This window comes from Taudactylus pleione, unplaced genomic scaffold (genome assembly GCF_031769625.1).
Source record: "Taudactylus pleione unplaced genomic scaffold, aTauple2 ptg001357l, whole genome shotgun sequence".
Taxonomy (NCBI): domain Eukaryota; kingdom Metazoa; phylum Chordata; class Amphibia; order Anura; family Myobatrachidae; genus Taudactylus; species Taudactylus pleione.
The window spans coordinates 29,027-53,986 of record NW_028285757.1 but is presented as its reverse complement, the minus strand read 5'-3'; the positions used below and the strand labels follow the sequence as shown (position 1 = coordinate 53,986).

Below are 24,960 nucleotides of genomic sequence, written 5' to 3'. Positions count from 1 at the left end.
GAATATATACAAAATGAATTGTTAACTTTGACTGCTCTCGATAATCTGAATAAATAAAGAATCAGCATTTTAAATCTTTTGACTAAGAGCCTGATTCAGCCTAGGATGGAATTACAGAGCTGCACGACGGCAAACCTTGTTGCTAGGAGGGGTTGCTATCAGAGAGGCTGACCTAAGAAGGGTTTTGAGAAATGGGCATTAAACTCACTGCCTCAATAAGTGAACCATATTCATGAACTCTGTATATTGAAATTAATTATATAAATTGCAAATGTCAAGTGGATAGGTAAGCTGCACATTTTCATGGTTGGTTAGGCTGTCAAACATGGGTCAAATGATGACCACACGGAGACAGTGATGGTGGTCAATTTTTTGCTTCATGAATTTGCACTATACATGATTAGCAAGGGTGCTTAGAGAGGGGGAAAGGGTCAGCCAGGGGAGTGTAACCATGTCCGCAGGTCGACTACATCCTGCACACATTAGCCAAACCCAGTACTGGAACCTGATCGATCTCTCTTTGGCAAACTGGGTTGGTTTGATCGGCATAGGAGTTTAGAGCCAAATTGATAAAGAAGATTGTGTAATCAAGATGAAGCCAACAATAAAGAAGATTAAAGGTAAATAAACCGTCTTTAATTTTGTGGTGTTGTTGGTGCTCCAAGGAGTCAAGATTAGTTAAAGGCTAGACTGGTTCTAGACCTGCAGAGGCACGATGGTATGTTCCTGCTATACATTGATACTTAAAAAATATCTATTTGCTATGGACTCTTCTATTTATGCGACACTGTGATTTGGTAGTGTCAGATACACAGTAATTCTGTTTATCTCAGGTGCAGTATATCTCAGCTGTTCACTCTCTCTGTTTTACTGTTCCCTGTTGGCCAAATATGCTCTGTAAAGCGCTGCAAAATATATGTGCACTATATATCGGTAGGTAGACAGACAAATAGGCAGACACTAGTTCTTTGGTACTTATGACTCTTCTTTCGCTGTGTTGCTAGTTATCATGCCTTGCGGTGCATGTGTTGCTAGTTGTGTGTGCATGTGGTAGGGAATATAGACTGTAAGCTCCACTGGGGCAGGGACTGAAGTAAATGGACAAATATTCTCTGTAAAGCGCTACAGAATATATGTGCACTATATAAAAAACTGGTAGTAATAATAATAATAATAATAATAATAATAAGTTATATGTTTCCTGTGCCACATAGCAGACTCTTTTTTGGGGCACTGTTTATGTATTATGCATGACTTTAAAATATAACTTTTAATGAAAATGTATTAAAATATTTTGTCAAGTCTATGTGAATACTGACTCCTGACATTTAAAATATGGTTAAATTGTAAATCTAGATATATATATATATTCAGTGTAGTAAACACTGTTACATATATATATATATATATATATATATATATATATATAATAAATGGGATATTCAATTTGCACAGAACATACAATTGGCAAAAAAGGCGCAAAGTGCTGTCAGAATTGGGGAAATCAGCCTGACACCCCCTAAAAGATGCACTAACATTGGGGATCAATGTACATGCCCCCAATTAGCCCTAATAAAGCTATTTGGGCTACTTAATAATTAGCGTCTTTGCACAAGAGGTGAAGAATATCATTAACTAGTTTTTTCGGTGAAAATAAGTAGTTCTGCCAAATTCGGGGTACTTGAAAATGACTGCAAGCATGGTTTAAAGTCGTTAAAGTAAAGTTTAAAAAAACTTTTTTAAGTTTGTACCCCCCATTTTGCACTTTTTCGCCCCCATTTTCAAAGTGCCTTTTTGGGGTGTTCCTCACTTTTTTAAAGGGTTTTTTGACGCAGTTATCTTTGGGGGGCTGTCCCAAGGGTGCTGAGTGGTCTCCCCACCTTTGCACCCCAAAATAGTGATTTTGCACTTTTTTTCTCCACCTATTCAGAGGCGAGTCTTTTTCGCCTTTTACATTGCATTGCATTTTCGCGTACGCGAAAAGTGTTTGCAATTGAATACGGGGATAAGTTTCTGCCTGGCGAAAAGTCGCAATCGGCAATACTTTTTCGCAGATTCTGACTTTTCATGGTGAATTGAATACGGGCCATAGTCGTGAATTAGAAGTGAACTTACACTTTAATTTCTAATGTGTTTGAAGTATAGGAGAAATTGTCAACATAAAAAACTAGCAAAATAAGCTTCTGGGGGTGCTCTATGCTTTCTGGGATTGCAGGTGCTTGTATGACGGAGAAATTTAACTTTTTCTAAAACATCATGTTACAGACATTTAAATATGGTAGCACCCATTTTCAAGCATCCCAAATTTGGCAGGACTACTTTTTTTCTCCATAAAACACAGCTTTATGCCATTCTTCACCACTTTTACCAAGACGCTAATAGCAAGCAATTACCACCACTTAAGTACCTTAACTAGGGCTAATACTAAACTACCATAATGATTTCCAAAGTCATCCCCTCTTTTTCTGGGGTTCAGAGTGATTCCCCCAATTCTGACAGTACTTTCCGCCTGTTTCACATTCGCCGGGTCCTTTTTTTCTTCTGTTTGGGAATTGAATACGGAGTAAAACCGGACCGCATCCGATAAGTTTCCGTCTCCAAAACACGCGATGTCGGCGAAAAGTCCAGCAGACTAAACTTTTCCGTAGATGCGAAACTAATTGAATGCGGCTGTGAGATTGAAAATGGATATAAACATCAAACAACTGCTGTGCGCTTGTAATGGTAGAAGGTGTAGTCCTGCACTATGACATGGAAGAGGTATTATGAGACCATTTAGTACATGTACAAAGGTCACATATATTTTAGTTATTAAACAGAGAGAATAAAACAACTTCAAAGAATGAATGTTGAGTGTAGGACATGCTTAGAGATGACATTTTAGTTCATCATAGCTTTATGCATTAAGGACCTGATACAGCACCAATCCAGGCTTGCATACCCTCCCGATCTGGCCGGGAGCCTCCCAAATATCGGGTGCTGCTCCCGGTCCCCTGGAAAGGCAGGCAAGCCTCCTGGCATACACCAACCCTCCCGACCTCACCCCAGAATAAACTAGAAATCCCCGCAGCAGGGGGCCGGTGACGCAATTTGCACTGAATCGCGTCATCGTGGCCCCACCCCCTGCTTCACAATGCCGAAAATAATGGCCTTGTAAAGAGGGGGCGGGGCCACGATGAAGCAATCACGTGGCTCCGCCCCCAATGTGTCATAACTGTCTGGACACCCCCCCCTGCTGTTAGCCTACATTCAGCTCCCTCCTGGAAGGAGGGAGCTGATTGTCGGCAAGTATGTACCAATCACAAGTGCAACTATAGACTCAGAACGAGCGATTGTTTGCCATTGCACATGCATACAAGCTGCACTGTGCATGAGCTGCTATCAGGGCCGGCTCTAGGGCTGTTTGACCAGTGCGGTCGCACAGGGGCGCCACCCGTAGAGGGCGGAACCACTCCCCAGCATCCCGATTTCAGCAGGACAGTACTGGCCCACTGTTCCACTTCGGCCCGCGGGTGGTCAAATCAGGAGGCTGGGGACCCCCACCGCCGCTGCTGTGTGGCGGTGACGGACCCCTTTAGTGTGAATGGATGCCGCGCGCACTGACGGGAGAAGGCTGGGGGAAGCCCAGCCAGTGACGGAGTGCTGGGCTTTACCCCCAGCCTGACGTTATTTGGAGACGTGCCATGCGGGCATGCCAATAACGTCACACAGGGGCATGGCCTATGGTAATTAGGCCACGCCCCCAAATAGGGCGCCTGCTCAAGGGCAGGCACAGGGTGCTCCGAACCCTGGATCCGGCCCTGCTGCTATCGAACTGCAATTATGGATGCACAGAGTATCCCATTGCAGAGTAAGTGACAAGCTGTCATCGTTTGGGGCTGGTGATGGCGGAGTGGATGGGAGAACGGCAGTGGCTAATTTATGTTGGGTGTGCTTGGGCAGGCATTATGCATTTGTAGTATATCATGACTTATGCATACAGATAACATATGTACAGTAGCAGATCATGCATGAAGATAACATTTGCAGTAAATATTTTTAGCCTTGATGATTTTTCTTTTTTGATGAAGGGAAAACACAGCCAGTTGTATGTTCTGCGTAAATTGGATCTCCCATTCATTATACAGCATATTTGCCAACTCTCTCTGATTGTCAGGGAGACTCCCTGAAATAGCAGCAATCTCCCTGACTCCCTGAAGAGCCTAGCAATCTCCCTGATTGCACCATACCCCCATAATGAATCTGTTATATACGAAAAAAACTGAGATATATACATTGAAATGGGATCGTTAGAATCATTTCCCTGTATTGGGTATAAGGCACAATGATCCCTATGGCTACATGCGTTTTCTGAAAAGTATCAGTGTATTTTCATCAGCAAGTAAATCTTTTTAACTGCTTCGGGGATCATTTACATTTGTATGTAAATTAATTTTATGACACGCCTCTCAGATGTAGCAGGACACGCCCACTTTAACGTGCGCTTATAGGTGTGTGCTTCACAAGCTCCCTGAATTTTTTTTTTAAAGTAGGCAAGTATGTTATATACATGTAACAGTGTTTACTACACTGAGGACCTCATTCAGAGGTCGCACAGTCGTACGCCACCGATGTTCGCTTAACTGCGCATGCGTAAAGTTCGCAATGCGCGTGCGCAAACTAGCCGCTACGATCAGAAATTTCTCTCTCCTTGAACACAGCCAGGTCGGTAGTTTGAGTGACAGATTGAGGCGTTTGTGCGTGGTAACAGGGGAAGGTGCTTGAAAACAGGGGAGTGGAGAGCCGAACGCAGGCGTGCCTAATTATGCGAACGGCGTTTTATGGGAGTGCATAATTAAGAAAGTAGTGTCATGGCACACGTGACATGGGAGGTTTTTACAATGACCTGATCGTAGTGCTTAAGAGAGGGTATGGTCAACCTTAAGCTCTACGACCAGTTCCGATGGTTCCCGATGGTCTCGATTAATCCTTATATGCCCGAAGATGACGTGTAATGCGTACGAGAAGGGGGCGTATTTTTTTACTTCCGGCCGCTTCCTCCCCTTGGTCGGCCAGCTGCCGATCCGATGTTAGGGACGCAACATGCGAGTGCATCATTTGCATATCCGGACCCTTTTCCCGTACGACCGTGCGGCCGCTTCGACCGACTCTGAATGAGGTCCAGAATATCTATATCTAGATTTACAGTTGAATCTTGTTTTAAATAACACAAGTCAGTATTTACATAGATCTCTTGGTGGCCCTGGTGCACAGGAAAGAAAAGTGCCCAATTTCAGCTATGTGGTCAATGCAATTAGGATGCATCGTACCTTATATATGATATATTTCTTACATACAGTAGACAAGGTTTAGTGAGGGGATGTTCACACCAGTGCTGGACATGCAGAAGTTCAGTGAGAGGCAGACTTGCAATCATTAATAAATGCACCTATGAGGAGGTACGTAGACTGCACTTGCAATGGTAGGTGCAAGTACTTGCAGATGATTAAGTAGCCATATTTGCTCATGATGTAAAGCAAATGCAACCTGCCTGTTTCTTATCTTTGCAAGTTACCATATTTTTGCAAGAACATTTCTTATGAGGAAATGACTCCCATTTATTGCATCTTTTTATTACAGCCTATATCCAAACTCAGAGCTATCTAGGTTCTATGTTCAAAGAGGGAAGTGAGTACAATATACACCCTTGGGCACTATAACCAAACAGACTGAGGCCAGATGTACTAAGCTCTGGAAAGTGATAAACTGGAGAGTGATAAACCACAAGCCAATCAGCTCCCAACTGTCATTTTTCAAACACAGCCTGTAACATGACAGTTGGGAGCTGTGTGGCTGGCAGTTTATCACTCTCCACTTTATCACTTTTCAGAGCTTAGTACATCTCCCCCTAACTCGCAAACCTCTATAGCAGATCTCCACTGAGCATCATAGAGCTTTCCTTTTGGGCCAGTGGGCTGATACCTACTCCCTACATTTCAAATGTTGCTGTGATAGAGAAACGTGGCTGCAGGGTTGGGAATCTAGTTGTGAATGTAGCTATGCCAGCTGGTAGGCAGCTATTCTACAGGTTGAGTCTCCCATATCCAACTATTCCGAAATACAGAATTTGTTTAGCATAACTGAAATAGTGAAACCTTTGTTTTTTGATGGTACAATGTACACAATTTTTGTTTGGGCTACAAAATTATTGAATATATTGTATAATATAATAAAACATAAATGCATTCTGTGTTTAGATTTGGGTCCCATTCCCAAGATATTTCATTGTGGTATGCAATTATTTCAAAATACGGAATATTCTGATATCCAAAATGCCTTTGGTCCCAAGCATTTTGGATATGGGAGACTTAACCTGTATGTACTAAGATACTGTGTTGTAATGGGGGCTAGTGGCCACAGTGATAAAAAAAAAAAACGTTGCTACGAGCTTTAGCTCTGCAGCCACCTTATCATCAATCCATATCCTTGCACTGTAGCCAAAAAACTTCAAAGAAGCAGCTGCTGGAATGGCAGGTGCACACATGACCTCCAATCCCACATCCATTACATTGCCGGTAGACAAGATATGCCAAGAGTGAGACACGTCTGTTGCCATGTTGATAGAGCTGGTGTGGCTGTAATTAATGGGAGGAGCAAAACATTTAAGCTCTTAGGCCCTGATTCAGAGCCGTTCGCTATTTGCGGTCGTTCGTTCAAAAACAAGGGGTGGCTATTCAAATGATCCGTTCGCAAATTGCAGTCTGTTCACACCTCTAAGTCTGAACGAGCGAGCAAAACATACGCTCGTTTATTTGTTAAAAACGCCCCCTGGCCGCTCGCACCATACGTCATGTCCGCTATTTATTAGATTAATCGAGTACATCGACCAGCGTATGAACTGCTCGCTATTCTTGTGGTTGGTGTTTGCTACCACAAATTTGCGAGCAGTTCTGGCTATAAAATAACCCAGTGACGTGGTCAATGACGCTGCTGTATTAATTATGCACACCCATAATACGCCCGTTTTGACCTTTAAGCACGCCTGCGTTCGGATCTCCACTCCCCATTTTCAAGCACCTTCCCCTGTTACCACCCACATACGCCTCATTCTGTCACTCAAAATAGCAGGCACTCGCTATATAGCGTACAAACGATTTTTGTCCGCACTGACTGGTTCGCGCATGCGTACTAAAAACCGTACGCATGCGCAGATGTGCAAACATCGCTCGGAATGAGCGTACTGCCGCTAACGAGCGGCTCTGAATGAGGGCCTTAGTTCACTAATACCTGACAACCCAGAAGCCTGAGCTGGGTGCCTAATACACATCATCAATAGTAATAAATAAGATATTAACTCAATATAAAGACTGCAGTGTAGACTGATATCTGTCCCCTGCCCTGTGTCTGCTCTACGGTGGGCAGGAGGATCAAAACTTCAGCCACCTCCCCACATCTGTCATGTTGCTGCCAGATGTGGTGGCCACAATCTTGCCATAGCAAATACTGCCTATGCCACATATTACTGGGGGCACTGGGAGACAACTGCTCCATCCACAGATGTAGACACTGAACCCGGCACCTATGAGTTCCATGGAGAAAAGTACAAAAAAAAATATGGGACTTGAGTAGCAGCTGTAACCTCGAATACTGCTGGTGCCATGTTGCCGGGTGCCACCATGATCCCAAGAAAATTCTCTGGTGGCACCATAGTGGATGAAGGAGGAAGTACCATGGACCTGCTGGGGGATGCAGACATACCAGCCAATTCTGGCCAGTGACCACTACACTGTTCAACCCCTCTGCTGTGCTACTACAGAACCCTGCTCCAAAATAAATTAGAGGAATCGGAGTGATATTGGAGGCAGCATCGATGGAAAGACAAAAGCCTCCCAGATGGGACATAGTAGAGAAAAATGAAAAAGTAACTTAAGAATAAAGGAGAGGTGAAAAAAATTAAAAATGGTGAAATAAATATGGGGGGAATTAAAGGGAGAAAATTGAAAGGAAAAAATGCAGTGGTGAGAACTACGAACAGAAAATAAAAAAATAAATAAATAAAAAGCAGGAGAGTGAAGGTAAGTAAGCAATTTAAATTCAGTAAAAAGTGCAATCTGCCAGACAGAAATAACCTGCCTGTGGCAATTTGCAGAAGACCAGATGAACATTGCAATCTGTCAATCATTAATAAAACTTACAAAACTCCACCTCTGAACTGACGACTGATAACTCAACCTCGTGGTTTAAAGTGGTCTTACACATCAGCCTTGTGCTTCACATATCAAGGAATGGGCACAGGTGGACAGTATAGGAGAGCACAAAGGGCAAATGAGCAATGTATAAAATCTCCCAGCCATGCAAAATAAGCCTCGTCTTTCTGCACTAGGGAAGAGCCAAGCAGGGAATTTTGGGAAGGACAAAGGACTAGAGCAATGGAAGGCAACATACTGTATGACCTTTGGTAGAAAATGGTACTAGGCAAGCTGGGGAATTTGTTTTACCATTGCCCATATAATCAATTTTCTCTCCAACAGAATATAAGAAAGTTACTGAATATTCTCAAGATGTGAAGAGGAACAGAACAGTTGTAGCCCCACTTTCAAACTATAAATGAAAATAACTTCTTGCTAGGTATAATAAAGAAACAATCATATTGACAAAAAGAGGCTGATTCTGAGTCACACGCAAAGTGGCTGTAGTCACAGGCTAATGGAGGTTCATGCGTGTGCGTGTTGAAATCAGTGCCACCCCATGATTGTACATCTGCCGCTGAAATCATCATCAATAGTATCTGGACTTCCACCAGCTCCATGGTAGGTGTAAGAGATCTGTCAGTAACAGGCTTCCCTTCCCAGTATGCATGAGTCAGTATTGCATAGAGCTTTTGATACATGACCACGGCAAGAATGTGGACAATTGTGTCTGCACATTCACTACATGGATATAATCAGCCCCATGATTTTAACAAAACATTGTTGGATATGGAATCAACTAATCAAGGTATAGTTAGTCAGAGATGAGACTGCAGTACCTTCAAGCCCACATGTATGGTACTATAAGTGGTCTGTTTCTCTTTGTAATCAAATAAAAATATTTTGCCTTTGCATGGCCAACTGAACCATGCAAACCATCAGTCACAACTAAAGCATCCCAACTGATGCATACCAATGGTCAGCCACTTTATAATGGATTAAACATTAATTACTGCCTATTGTGCCATAGTGATGCACCTCATAAAAGGGCATTGTCACCACTTAATAAATAAGATCCCAATAATAAAATGTTGTCTTCTAGCTTCATATGATTTGTGATCATGTCTCTAAAGTATTTGTTTCCAATATACTATGTAGACTATGGGACATTTCTCTGTATCATGTCTCCTTACTTCTTGCTAGTTCATCATGATCTTTCAGTTCCTTCTCAGTTGATTGTAGCTTCTCAATTTCCTTGCAGCAGTCAATGAAGGCATCAATGCACTTCTGTCCATCCTGTATGAGACGGGAACGACGCTCACAGCTGTGTCCCATGGGATTGACAAGCATTCCATCCTGACAGCACATCTTCTCATGGCCTGAGTATTGGGAGGCTGCAAGATTGAGGCATGTGATTGGCATTTGTTCTGTAAAGCCCCCTCACACCCCACAGAAAAAAAATAGCAAATAAAGAATGTTATAGACAGGTGAATAGAAAAGTTGTATATTTTGGAAGTTAAATGCAATATAGACCAGTTATTCCACCTGACCATTTATTAGTATGTTCTAAGGAAAAGATAGTCTTTATTGTCCAACCTTTGTCAAATAAGACCTTGGTATTAGAGTTGAATCGCATAATTAATAACATGTTCCATAGTCATGTAAATAGCATAGTTGGAAATAAAAAAGGTCAGAAAAAGCAATAAAGGTTTATTTATCCTTTGACATTGTATTGTACATGGTGCCTGGTGTAAAGTCGCACACTTAAATATCACATACACAACAGGTGTGGCTGCTGATATGGCTGGCATGTGTGGGTGAGTTGGGTAAGGTAAGCACCTTGCAGATCCAGTGCCTTGAGTTTGAGGTCCTGAAAAGAACAATGTCATTTTGTAATTTTTTTAAAAAAATTTCAACACAGGATTAAATAATTTGGTGTGAGAGTCCTGTGAGTCTTACATGTTGTGTATGTGATGTTAAACATGCGACTTTACACCAGGCACTGGGTGTGTACAATACAATGTCAATAGAGGTTTAGGGTCTAACGCAGCTTGGGTAGCCTAACACATAGAGGAATGGAGGGGTAAAATGGGCACCAATACATAAAGTTGAGCATAGTATTTTAAAAGTATTGAACCTGAAATGATCTCTCTTTATGAAAAACTTCCTGTGCGTCTTTACAACAGGCTTCTTTAGATCATGTAAGGACAGTTTACTGTGCAGTACAGATGGCCCTGTAACATGTACAATACAATGTCTACAGGGGATGTAGTCAGGATGCTGGCGGCCGGGATGCCGACCACCAGAATCCCAACACTGAAAGCTCGGCATGGGACTAAAGATAGGCATCTAAATACTGACGCCTATCATTTGCCCCGCGCTGAAATCCCGACGCCCAGCATGCCGAACATAGGTAAGCTGGGAGTCGGGAGCTGTTAGCCATAGGGTGGGGGTGGGCAGGTTTAAGCACCCTCGGGGAGACTTAGAGTTAGGTGCCCCCCAGGAGGGTTAGGGTTAGGCTAAGGGAATAAGGGGTTAGAGTTCAAGGCCTTCAAGCACTCATCCAAACCCACCTCATGCTCTTTCCTTCCCATCTTCCCCTTCTGTGTCACGCCTGTCTGTCTGCCCCTCCCCTTAGAATGTAAGCTCTCACGAGCAGGGACCTCTTCCCTCATGTGCTTCTCTTTACATTTTCTTCTACTCTCTACTCCCCATTAAGGCACCTAAGACGGGACCGCCAACTCCTGGCAGCTTATTGTGAGTGCTTTAATCACTATTACAGCAATGTATATAAGTTGTGTCCTTGTCCTGCACTGTAATGTACTGTATGTTACTTGTTTCTTGTTCACCTATTAGTTCTATGTACTATGTAAGGCGCTGCGGAACACTTGTGGCACCATATAAATAAAGGATAATAATAATAATAATAATAATAATAAGTTAGGCACCACTGGGGGGGAGGTTAGGGTTAGGTACCCCCCGGGAGGGTTAAGTTTAGGGAGCTGGGAGGGGGTGTTAGGGTTAGGCACCACGGGGCGAGGGGAACTTAGGGTTAGACACCACCCCCAAAGTCTTAGGGTTATGCACCCCCAAAGGAGTGTTAGGGTTAGGGTGGGGGAGAGAGGAGGGTTAACTACACTTACCAGCCGGCATCTGGATTTTCTGCTGTCAGGCTTCTAGTGTCAGGATTTGAACCGGCGGCTTTTAAGCCATCGGTATTTAATACCCAACCCGTCTATAGTGGTTTAGCATAAAATGCAGCTGGGTGGCATACTGTAGCAAAGAAATGCCGGGTGTTGGCAAGTTGGGTCAATGTATTAAGTTTGGCAGAGTTCCTTAATAACTTTGAAGTTGAATTGATCTGTCTTATTTAATGCTGGGTGAGCGTTTTCTGGCAAATGTAGATATGTATTTTTAGAAATCACAGGTGTACCTGTAGTTTATTTAAAGGAGTACTGTACAATATAATGTCTATAGTGGTTTAGGGCTCTATTTACTACAATCCGCATATTGAATGCGGATTGTAGTGTGATATTACCGAGTGAATTCGCATTGCGAATTCAGGTAATATCACAGGGATTTACTATAAATCCCTTGATGGGACAGAGCTTGCGATAAAGCTCTGTCCCTGCGGATCCCATCCGCACTCTAGTCGCGGTATTTTCGGAAAAAATACCGTGACTAAGAGCACGCGCATGCGCCGACCGACCACCGCTACTACCCCCCCACCAACGCTAAGCCCCGCCCCCCAGCGCTAAGCCCCGCCCCCCGTGATCGCGGACCCCCCCTCCCCACCCCGCAACCCCCCCTCCCTTCATTACACTTACCTGCATCCTCCTGGCCTCCGGTGGTCTTCTCCGGGCTTCCCGATCAGGTGATCTCCCATACTGCACTGGGGCCCGATCACCTGATGACCGGACCCCAGTGCACTGTGGGAGACCAGCTGACCGGAGAGGAGCCATCACCGGAGGCCTGATCACCGGTCCCTGGATTCAGGTAAGTGAAAAAAAAAATGTTTAATTTTTTTTTTCTTTTTTTTACAGTAATCAGCTTTAGACCACATAGCTGATTACTGGTACCGGCTCCCGCCTCTGCTCTCCCCGTTAGAGCAGAGTGGGAGCCCGGTAACCGGGGGAGACCCTGGATAACGCCACCTCCAGGTGGCGTTATTATCACAGGGCTTCCCCGATATTTTTTTACAATTTATTTTTAGTAACTTGCACACAGATCACATTTCCTATTACAATTATGGGAAATGCGATCTGCTTTACTAAAAATAAGTGATACTGGGGGTTGGAGTAGAATTTTACTAATTCTACTCCAATTGCCCTGTAATAAATACAGGTGAAACTAAAATAATGTGAAAAGGGTGTGAAAACACCCTTTTTCACTTTATTTTAGTAAAAATAATGTTAATAAATAGAGCCCTAAAGTGATCATTTTATGCAGCTCCCCTGGAGGAGTGACTGTTTACACTGCCTGAACATGATTTGCCAGCCTCTCACGAATCACCTTTAGTAATGTTTCAGTACTGTAGTTTTCATCCATGGAGTATTCACCACCCAGTGGCTAAACTGTGTATTGCATGGTGTGGATTTTAATGCATCATACACTATGCCAAGAAATTCTGTGAATAGTACGCCATGCCATAACGCGTATTGACATGCCGCGGCAGGGAAGCCAGAATGCCATGCTATGAACAAAGATGTAAGAGGACTCATACTGTATGTAGGACAAAGGTTATGGGTATTTATTGTACAATGATTTATTATGTTGTTACAATCAGTCCTGGAAGTTTACCTCCTTTTTCCTCCAATAAAAGCTTGATAATTAGATAATTTTTAAAAAAATACAGAAGCCAACATATTATGGCCCTCATTCAGAGCCGTACGCTCTGAGCAGAGCGCACGCTCTGAATGAGGGCCGGGCTCCATTTTCATGGAGCGTCCTCCTGGACGCTCGTATAGCTGTGGGTCACCACCCACAGGCTATACGAGCGTGCATTGTGATGGCCGCGATGGTCGAGACCATCGCGACCATCGAAATTGCGAGTCGGAGCCTGCGGTTGAGGTTTTCAACCGCAAGCTCCGGAGTGATTTTGGCTCTATCAGAGCCAAAATCACTCCCACTGACATCACTAGTGATGTCAGTGGGCCGGCTTCTGACGGGAGGCGTTCCCGTGGGAACGCCCCCGTCAGGGAGGCACGCCCCCGGCACGCCCACCAAAGGGGGCGTGCTGTCAATCAACATTGACAGCACGCCCCCTTTGATCGGACACAACGAGCGAAGGACTTTCCTTCGCTCGTCGCGTCTGGTGCATGCGCACGACGGAGCTCCCTCCGTCGTGCGCATGCTCAGTCCATAACATCGACCCACTTGCGAGCGGACAGCCGCTTGCGAGTGGGTCTGAATCAGGCCCTATGTGCACTAACAGTGTCACCTAAAGCATCTGCGTGTCTTTCATTTATTGGTTTGTGCATACCTTCCTGCAACATTCACTAAATGCATTGCTGTTTGTGTCTGTGCTTCTAAGTGTGTTCTTTCAATCATACAGGAAAGCCATTTACACAAAAGTGCTTTCTGGATACAATTAATATTTAAAAAATCAGGAAGGAAGCAATAAAATGAAAATAATATTATTAGTAGAATTGGGGGAGGGGGTGAAACGGAATAAATGACATTCATCCTAAAGTGAGACGAAACTTCAGCATCTGAGATTAGAGACTATTTCAGTGTCTCCGGAACCATCAGTTGGAGGATTCTATTTTAGTTTTACCTTTATTGTCTTTTTGCTTTATCAGTGCTGCTGATGAACGTCGTCTGCGTTTTAATTTTGGTGAACATAAAGGTTCTGTGGGAACATAAGAAGAGACAAACATGAAAAGGCCAACAGTGTAATACTGCTCTTCCACCTAAGTTCAGAGTCAGACCCAAGATTTGGAACACAGGGCCTGATTCAGACCCGGACGCTATGCTGCGCTCGCTCGCTTTGAGCGATTTTTCGCAATCTGCGCATGCGTATGAGTTGCAATGCGCGTGCGTGAACCAGTAATTGCGTTCGGAAATTGCTCGCCCGTTGCCCGCAGTCAGGCCGCAATTTTGAGTGACAGATAGTGCCGTTTGTGGGTGGTAACAGGGGAAGGTGCTTAAAAATGGGGGTGTGGTTGTGCGAACGCAGGCGTGCCCGACCATCTGAGGGGCATTTAATGGGCATGCATAATTAGCAAAGTAGAGTCATTACACACGTGATTAGGTTGTATTTGAGCCTGAACTGCTCGCAATGTTGTGGTAGGAATATGCAACCACAAGCGCTGCGAGCTGTTCCGATGGCTCTTGATGCTCCCGATTAGTCATTGAACTGCCGGAGATGACATGTGGTGCGGGTGGCAAAGGGGCTTTATACAAATGCGAGCGCATAATGCGGACGCTCGCTATTACTCAGTGGGCGGCTTTACGCGACGCAGTGCAAGCACTTGATTTAAATAGCCGGCCCCTTTTATCAAGCGAGCGTACGCTCATAGCGTCCGGCTCTGAATCAGGCCCACAGTTCCAAAACAGGTCAGACCCAGGACAGAACCTTTTCCACTGCGGCGCTGATCTGAGTCATTCCCAAATTGGCACCTGTCACATTGCACATGGTTGCAGCGGAACACTTCTTCTGGCACTTGGAGATGACATCATCCCCAAACGCTGGGAAACCTGGAAGGTGCTGTAAGCAGTACCCGGGTCGGACACCTGTTTACACTGCAGGGTTGCATGGGTCAATCCTGTGTTAAACCCTGCAAGTTACCTGGGTTGGATTGCCGAGTCACTTAACTGTGGAGTAAAAAGGGTATCAGAGAGTTTTCTTTTACATGATCATTAACATAGCAACCTTCCTGTTAGGGCTCCAATTTTGCTTAAAAAAAAAAACACTGACATCACAATGTCATAAAACCGGTTATGGTAATTAGTAAAAATGAGCAGTTTGGTTTTTGCTGATTTCCAAAAATATCTGAACTTTGTGTTTCTGAGAACTAATTCCCGGCTCATGTTTTCCCTCCAAGCGCCCATCTCATGACGAAGCAAAACACCATTTACCTGAAATGTCAGAACTTGCATGTTTTGGATAGCATATCAATCCCTCCCTCATGATCAGTCTCCATTTCACAAAGGAGAGTATATAGCAGGCTTGCCTACCCTCACGCTCCCGACCCCCCCGGAAAGGCAGGCATGCCTCCCGGCTGCCGCCTACCCCCCTCAGACTACTAGTAAAAACCCACGCTGCTGGAGGGCCCGATGACGCGATTCGCGCTGAATCGCGTCATCGTGGCTCCGCCCCCTGCCTTTTTTCTGCCATTGTGAAGAGGGGGCGGGGCCATGATGACGTGATCGTGCGGTCATGCCCCTGGCCCCACCCCCAAAATGGCATCAAAGCCCAGCCACGCCCCCCACAGAATGCAGGCATTCAGCTCCCTCCCGGAATGAGGGAGCTGAATGTCGGCAAGTATGGTATATAGAGGGTGTAGGCTGTAGTTGTGCAAATAGACACCAATAGGATGCCATTAGATTAGATATTTGTAGTAGGCAGATGGAGTAATTGGGGGTGACTGTTGGCACCTTTGTCACGGTGTTTGTTTGCCGTACACAATAGCTAACACCAGCAATCCAGTGCAATGCAAACTGCAAACAGGATACTGGCTACTGTGTGTTTTTGTTTGTCAGATATAAGAGGTGTGGCTATTAAATAATGAGACTGATGCTATATTTTAAGTTTAATTATATTAAGTACAATTTAACTCCATTTATCTTCTTTGTATTCCCTTTCTGGATCCACTAACCACTGCTTTGTTATTTTCTATTGGTCAAAATAGAGCTGTAGCTCATTATTTGTCAGTTGTCACAACAGCTCCATCCATTTGTTCTTTACCTCAAAACTGTTCCCTAGAGTACAGATGTGACTTTAGGGAAAAGAAAGAAGTCACACTGTGCTAGGGCTGGCGAGTATGGGGGGTGTTCTAGCACTGCAGTCTGTTTCCCGGCCAAAAACTGCTTCACAGAGAGAGCTGTGTGGGCTGGTGCATTATCCTGATCGGATTAAACCATTTTTCCACAGCTCTGGTCTCTTTCTTCTGATTCTTTCCCACAAAGTTGCTAGAACATTTTTATAGTAAAGTTGATTCACTGTTGTGCCTTCTAGTACCCAGTCTTCCAAAATAACACCCTTCAAAGAAAACAATTAACATGGCTTTGAATTTGGATTTGCTTTGACATGCTTTCTTCTCTCTTAGTGGATGGCGTTTCCCTGTGCATGGACTGGTGTTTTGTCTCAGGATCGTACTGGAGGATCCATGCTTCACCACAGGTAATAACTTTATCTACAAAATGTGAATCTGCTTGAATTTGTTCCAAAATGTCTGTACAAATTCACTTTCAATTTTCTTTCTGCTCTGCAGTGAAAAGACTTAGGGCTTCATTCAGAGCCGCTCGGAAGTGGCAGCTCGTTCGTTCTGACCGATGTTCGCACAACTGCGCATGCGTACGGATTGTAATACGCATGCGTGAACCAGTCAGTGCGGCCAAATATCGTTAGTTCGCTATATAGCGAATGCCTGCTACTTTGAGTGACAGGAGGAGGCGTATGTGGGTGGTAACAGGGGAAGGTGCTTGAAAACGGGGAGTGGAATTCTGAACGCAGGCGTGCTTAAAGGTCAAAACGGGCGTTTTAAGGGAGTGCATAATTAATCCAGCAGCGTCATTGACCACGTCACTTGGTTTTTTTTAACTCAGAACTGCTCGCAAAATAGCGGTTGAAAAAGCCAACCACAAGAATAGCAAGCAGTTCATACGCTGTACGATGTACTCGATTAATCTAATAAATAGCGGACATGACGTTTGGTGCGAGTGGCAAGGGGGCGTATTTTTCAAAATTACAACCGCAAGTTTTGCTCGCTCGTTCAGACTTAGAGGCGTGAACAGACCGCAAAGTGCAAACGGTTCATTTGAATAGCCACCCCTTTTTATAAAACGAACGACCGCAAATAGCGAGCGGCTCTGAATCAGGCCCTTAGAACCATTTTAGCACAATTTTTTTTCATGTTAAGAGCTTGATGCAAAACTTGCCTAAAAGTTTCTTTGTCATTGTTTACTATTTCTGCTATTATTCGTATGCAAAGTCAATGGTCTATTTAAATCATTTTCACATTTTTACCACATTTCATTTGTTTTTCATGTGCAAAGCCTTCCAGGATGTTCATCATCTTCAGTATCCTTATGACTGTTACTAAATGTTTTGTGCTACTCAAAGATACGTGCACATTACATACAATCTGCCCTATAAGCCCCAGTTAACATACAGAAAATTTTGTTGGGAATTGTGATCAATTTAACTAAACATTTAGGATGGTATTCAATATGGGAGCGAAAACATCATTTTGCGTTAATATCGGAGCTATGACGTCATTATCGCTGGTTTTAGTTTTACACCGTATTCAATTTCAAAGACTTTTCGCAGTTTTGAAAAGTCTTTGATAAAAAACGGGGATAACTTTTCACCATTGAATAGGTGTCGAAAAAAAGTGCCGAATTGGGGTTTAGGGGTGCAGGCTTAAAAAAAATAGCCTGCACCCCTGGGAATGACATTTAAAAAAGAACTGTGTCAAAAAAAAAAAAAAATAGGGACACCCCAAAAAATGAATTTAAAAATTGGGGTGAAAAAAAAAAAAAGGGAAAAAATTGTTTAACAATAGGGAAATAGGTTCAGGGCTATTCTACAAGTATGCGGCAGGTGTATTCTAGAATAGATTTATAGCGGCAGGTGCACAATTGCAGAATTTTTAAAAACTTACTTTAGGGACTTAAAAATATGCTAGTACCCATTTTCATGTACCCCAAATTTGATGGGACCACTTAAAAAAATGAAAAAAATAATCTAAGTGCTCTTCTGCAACACTTCTTCAATGTCGGGAAAAAAACACCTGCTGCGGCTATTTAAATCCCCGACTTTCATTTAAAGGCTAAAACGGGGGTACCCATAGTGTTCCCCCATGTTTTTACAACTTTAGGGGGGTCCTACAATTTTTTAAGGAATAATTCGTAACTTAACGCAAATCCAACTTCGGAGGATCCCGTTTTCGTTAATTTCATATTGAATACGGGGATAAGTAGGAGCGCGCCCGATACTTTAATGCAGGTAAAAACTCCAACATGAAACGTTAACTTCGACAGTGAAGTTAACGTTTTATATTGAATACCCCTCTTAGAGGTAACATATTACTTTACTTTTAAACTAAGCATTTCTATGACAAACGGGACAAACACAACTTTTTCGAATGCTGTGCAACAGTAAACTATCTGTGCGAGAATTAATGAAACTTGCAAAACCATTTTGAGATAGTTAAAGGTCAATGTTCCCTCACTCCCTTTTAACTCAAGCAGTATGGTTTATTATTTATAAGTACAGTCTCATTATATTATAGCCAGACCTTGTAGTAGCACCTGCAATCCAGTGCTGCAAACTTTCTTCTTGCACTTTCTTTCACAATGATTTATAATCTATCTACACTGCAGTATAGAAATTATATTGTCGCTTGTGTATGAAGGTAGAGAGACACTGTGACTTCAAGATTACTTGGCAAAAAATAGTATACTCTGCTGAGTCTAAGTGAGCTGCACTCCAAAGAAGACATCTTTTCCTGTTTTCAACAAAAATATTTTTTTTTAATCTGCAATCCTTTACAATTCAATATAAAAATAGTATTTCAAGAATGTGTATCTTGAAGAGGCAGCATGTATTACTGTATTTAGGCAGCATGTATTACTGTACTTACTCTGTGTGCTGTCATATCTCTGTTAGCTGCACCCAAAAAATAATTATAGTGAAAAAAAAATAAAAAATTCTGACATCAAAAAAAATCTGCATTCTTTTATAATTACACTTAAATAGTATTTCAAGAGTGTGTTTCTCAGGGAGGAAGTCTGTAATACTGTACTTATTCTGGGCGTATCCCCAAAAATAATTAAGGTGGAAAAAAACTATTTTTTTCTTGTGTCAAAAAATACTGTATCCAAGCCTTTAATAAAACTGCATGATAAATGTAACAGTCCCTCATTTTCCTATATAGTATCATTGAACTGTCAATTGGGGCCTGATTCAGAGCCGGACGCTCTGAACGAGCGCCCGCTCTGAATCAGGGCATTTTTTGGGTTTTTTTGTTGCGGCCTCTTGGCCGCTCGCATAGCTGTGGGTTACCACCCACAGCTTATGAGAGCGGCCATGATGATGGTCGCGATGGTCAAGACCATCACGACCATCGGGCTTGCGACGAGACCCTTGCGGTTGAATCACAATTGATTTTGCAAATTGGAGCAAAGATCAATATCAAAATTGCCCATACAATAGACCTAAATTTGGTAGGTGAGTTTGGGAGAAGCACTGCAGGGATCACTATCACTACCAATAAGTGCATCCTCAGACACCACAATTGGTGACACCATTGAAACTTGTACCAGACCTATGAAATGTGCAATTTCTCCATCTACTATGGCCTCCTAAGCCTGCATTGGTGCTTCTATGTATGCAGCTGCTTTCAACAACACTCCCATAACACACCCACTTACCAAAGTATGTTTGTGTGCATGTCTAGCTACCTTCCAGTCATCACATTTCTGATACCGTGTGTCTGGATTCCAACATCACTTTTGTGCATACACTCTGTATGACTAATGCCCCATAGTAGTGTTTAGGGAATGTCTTTTTGTTCTCATTGTTCCACAAGTCCCCTTACAGAAAACATGGTGCCTGCCTAGCAGGGATAAAGGGCAAAAAAATATTATGTAATGTTACCTAGGCCAGTCCCCCTTCTCCCTTTAGCCCAAGTAACTACCCAAAGGTAACACCACACCAGTAGTCTATCCCATCATTGAGTGAAGTGCAATGAGATTAAAAAGACATGAAGGAGTCAGAAATTCATTGTGAAATTTTCTGGATTGGATAATTTAGGCTCTTACAAGAACATACTGGAGATTGGAGTGTTTTTTTCTCAGTGGTGGATTTCAAACTAGCCACTTAAGGCTCATATACCACTTGCTGGGGAAGGCATAGCAGGATTCATTGAATAAAAGCCCAGATACTGTAGGCCACTGGCCTGAGGAGGTTATTTTTATGTCATTACAAGTATTTTTTTTAAATTATGCAACTGGCATAGGTGGGCAATGGATAGAAAATTGTAGTGCGGTATGAAATTACAGTGACCTGGTTTAGGTTGGGCTGATTTGGAGGTCCAAAGGCTTAGTCTCAACATGAAGGGACAAAGGGATGATGAATAATGTTGAACCTAGGGTTGGCCTGACACCTAAATACACTCCTATTCCTCCTTCCAGTTGGATGATATTACAAAATTCTACAGTGGGGAGATGTTGAGACATTGGAATGTTAGATTTCTGATGCACCTAAGAGTCTTGCCTCTAGGTGGGAATAATGAAGGGAGATCTCTTCTGTCATAACACTGGGGAGTGGAATACTCTCTACTGTCAGGTGTACTGTGTGGGTAAAATCGAAACTAGGAGGCTGGTGATTGTCTGGCAGTCGTTAATGAACCTCAACAAGTTTTTTACTCTAAAATACACTAACCATAATATAAATGTACCATTGTGTCTTCCCTGGTGTCCTTAACTGTGTGATCCTGAATGGCAAAGACTCCCGGGCTAACCAATCTACCACAGCTCGAATACCCAGGTGTTTCACAATAAACAATGTGTGGGATGTAGCAATGTGAGAAATGTGGGCAAACGCTCAAAAATGCCATTTTCAGTGGATTGACCGCATTTCTCATATGCACCAAGTAGGACTTGGATGCTGTGGGTAATGCCATCTTCAGTTTGCATTACTCTATAGAAGCCTAAGGGCTTCTATTCAGAGAGTGATGTGAGAAAGATCCAGTCAGATCTCTCTCATCACCCCCCGCACGTGTGGTGCACGCATGCAGAAGGGCGCCAGAGGGACTTCTGGGTCATATACCTGGAAGTCCATCTCTCAAAAAGGACAGCTCTTACCAAGAGAATTGTCCTTCATGGCCTCCTTCATGCATACTGGCACAATTAATGCCGGCATGCATGCAAAAGGTGGCAGGTTGCATCTCATCCGGAATGCAATGTGTCATGCATCCTGCCCATTGTCTGTTAATATGTCCTATTGGAGTAGAATGATCGGCACCAGCGGAATTGTGTAACAAAGTTTATGCCAGACAGTTTATCCTTAGCCCGGCTTGTAGGTTTTGTTTGGATGACAGCTGTAACAGATATAACATCAGGTGTTAGTGGTAGCACAGAGAAATACAGAGCAAGCAATTTGAGTAATTAGAGACAGCAGTGGTAATATAATGAGGTACTAACACCCTGGTGGAACATGTGCTGCACGTCTTTGCAATACATCACACACATCTAAGATGGTGCAAGGTTGTGCATGCACAGTAAGTGTTCCTGCAGCCATCTTGGTAAAGGTGACTGGCTGACTTCACATGGTCAGGATAACAATGTCCAAATGATATAACAATATATTTTGTCACTAGACCATACCCCCAAAATGTTGGCTTATGAGAGGTTTTCAAAGTTGACAGAAGAGCTCTTTGACTGGAGAGTTTATGGAGCAGCTAAAGGGATTATGGAGAAGAGGGACACTGCAATAATTACTATCACAATAATAGGATTAATCTATAACTGATTGGCGAAGAGCGGACATTGCCTTAGCAACCATTCCCACGCTCTCAGCTGATCAGCAGCTCCTCATTAACTTCAATGACGGGATCTGCTTGTGACCTGCCATTTCGCATTGGCACTGTACACAATGTACTCTACAATGCAGGTCCCTTGGCTAACAGTTGGGGATGGTTGTTCCTCAAGAGGAGGATCCCATTTTATTTGTAGGGTTCAGACTTTCCCAGAAATTCCATCCCTTGTCTGACCAGTTTGGGGCTAGTCGCCATTATTACAGGGGGACCCCATGCTGTGTGTCCACCAGCTACAGCGTCAACGCCCTGGCTGGTTCAAACTGGTGCTAGGTATAAAAAAATAGGGAGAACATTTCCCCTTCATATGTTCCCATACCAGCCTAGGCTGAGAGGTCCGGTTTGGATTTGGAGGGGGAGAAACCCCAACACATGTTTTTTAATTTAACTCTTGCAATCTTTTTAAACTTAATGAAGCCGGCACAGATCACAGTGATCTGTGCAGTACTTCTCCCAAACAACCCAGCCACAGACAGGTCTAATGTTTGGATGGGTTTGCTGTCATCTTATGGTCGTTTTTTGGTCACATAAAAAAAACAACTATTAGTAAATTTGTAGATCTTATTCTTGCCTTTGCTAAAAAAAAAATCAGTGTTGGTCCGATTTTCTAAAGTGTTTTCAAATTTTGGTAATTTTGCCGTCTGTTTTGACTTTACTACAGTAAATGGTCGGTTTGCAAAACTGATGGAAAAATTACTAAACCCTAAACCGATCATTAGTAAATTTACCCGTTTGCATGAAATGGCCCTGGATGCCAGGATCAGAGCAAGCCCCGTAGCTACAACTTTACTTGGAACTCCACTAAATTGTACATTTTATGTTTTTGATTAATTTTGGATTCAGCTCCACAGAAGAACTGAACCATTTGGACACTGTACTTTCACTTTTGGATTAGGAAACTTTGAAGTGACCTGTGTGTGGATTTCCATTAGCGTCTTTTGGCAATAACTTTCTAAGGGCCTGATTCAGTACGGATCGCAACTGCATTTGCGATAGCGATTACACACGCAGTCTCACTGCGATCATATGCTAATCCACTGCGATTGCTATGCTGTCTCAGCATAACATACTGCCGCCCACTTTACCTTACACAGATCGGTAATACTTGGCAAGACTGCAAAACCATCGGTAACATCGAGTACCATCGCAGCCTCATACACACTTGCACAAGCTCTGGGCCTAATTCAGACCCGCTCGCAAGCGCTGAGCGCTCGCAAGCGGGTCGATGTTGGGCAAATGCGCATGCGCACAACGGAGGCTGCTCCGTCGTGCACATGTGCGAGACCCGAATAATGATGGCCAAGCCGTCGTTACAGGTCTCGCACCAAAGGGGGCGTGCTGTCGATGGTGAGTGACAGCACGTCCCCTTTGGTGGGCGTGCCGGGGGCGTTGCTGCCCAGACGGAGGCGTACCCATGGGAACGCCTACCATCTGGGGCCGGCCCCACTGACATCACTAGTGATGTCAGTGGGAGTGCTTTTGGCTCTGATAGAGCCAGAAGCACTCCAGGTCTTGACCATCGCGACCATCATTTTGGCCGCTCGCTATAGCTGTGGGTGGTCACTCACAGCTATGCGAGCGGCCAGGAGGCCTTCAAAATAGAAAACAGCTTGGCCCTGATTCAGAGCGAGCGCTCTGTCAGAGCGTCCGGCTCTGAATCACGGCCTCTGACCTTACTCAGAAATTACTAACCTTCTGCTATGCAGTGAGAGCTCAGGCTGTGTATGGCATCGCAGTGGATAATTTATGCACGCCCCTGCAATGACGCTCAAACGCACTGCCACGTCTGCGTTTCGCCAATCACCCCTGTCACCACCCCCAAACGGTACTTCCTGTCAATCACTCTGTGATGGGGCTGTGTAGTGGCTGGCTCGCAGATGCGCAGAATGCAACAATCGGCCGATTGCGTGCATAATCGCAGTTGTAATCCTTTCTGAATCAGGCCCAAAGTCTGTAACCTATAATCACCTGATCTCTGAGGAGTTGTCATCTTGAAGTTTGTATGTAGGGCCAGGCCAGCATCATAAAACACTCCTGGGGCATCAGCACCGCTCCCCGGTGTACAGCCAATGTCATACTTATCCACGGAGTCCCAAACCTTGTAAGAAGGACAAATGAGATCTGAGACACATATGTATATCTATCAGACACTACTAAACAAAGGGGAAAAAATTGTAAAACATGTATGGAAGCACAGGTAATTTGGAAACTTATGTTTTTCTTATTCAATAAAAAAACATCAATACCTCTCACATATTACTCTACGCACCTTCCTCTGGGTGATCTTAAATTTTTTGTTTAGCACATAGACACCTTTGTCCACAGCCACCAGCCCCACGCTGGCCTTGTGATCCGCTCTCAGTCTCAGTTTCATTGTTGCCCCAGGACTTTGTATTACATTTTCTTTGTCCTTTTCTCTTTTCAGCTCCAGCTGTGTGACACAATCACTACATATGTTAGTATTTCAATATTTTCACAAATACAACATAACATATATTTATTTTTGCAGAATTTCAAAGCACAATTGTATTATAAACTAGATGTTGTCTGTGGCTTTTCCCATTTTTTTTTTTGAGGTGTTCGAGTTGTATTTCTTTGCGTAAGGGCCCTTATGCGGGAGTGGACCATGTGACCAGCAGCGCTATACAGACTGGCAACAGTAGCACCTTCATCCACCACTCACACCAATGTCACTTTCTGCCCTGTGCACAGACTGCTATGTAACCTCTCCTATTCACCCACCACTCACACCAATGTCACTGTGTGCCCTGTGTACAGACTACTATAGAGCCTATCCTATTCACCCACCACTCACACCAATGTCATTGTATGCCCTGTCCACAGACTGCTATGTAACCTCTCCTATTCACCCACCACTCACACCAATGTCACTGTGTGACCTGTGCATAGACTGCTATGTAGCCTCTCCTATTCACCCACCACTCACACCAATGTCATTGTGTGCCCTGTCCACAGACTGCTATGTAACCTCTCCTATTCACCAACAACTCACACCAATGTCACTGTGT

At 43.6% G+C, this 24,960-nt stretch overlaps 1 protein-coding gene across 1 annotated transcript in view; it reads right to left on the bottom strand.

The window, feature by feature from the left end:
• The window catches only part of LOC148443003 (complement C3-like), a gene marked incomplete at its 5' end in the record, with an annotated part of 121,860 nt that extends 97,498 nt beyond the window's left edge, over positions 1–24,362 (bottom strand). Inside the window, 4 exons of the mRNA XM_088463398.1 lie at positions 9,362–9,562; positions 13,945–14,019; positions 23,900–24,029; positions 24,201–24,362. Coding sequence (XP_088319524.1) covers positions 9,362–9,562; positions 13,945–14,019; positions 23,900–24,029; positions 24,201–24,362 — 568 coding nt within the window. The remainder of the gene's footprint in view (positions 1–9,361; positions 9,563–13,944; positions 14,020–23,899; positions 24,030–24,200) is intronic.
• Positions 24,363–24,960: the final 598 nt, after the last annotated feature.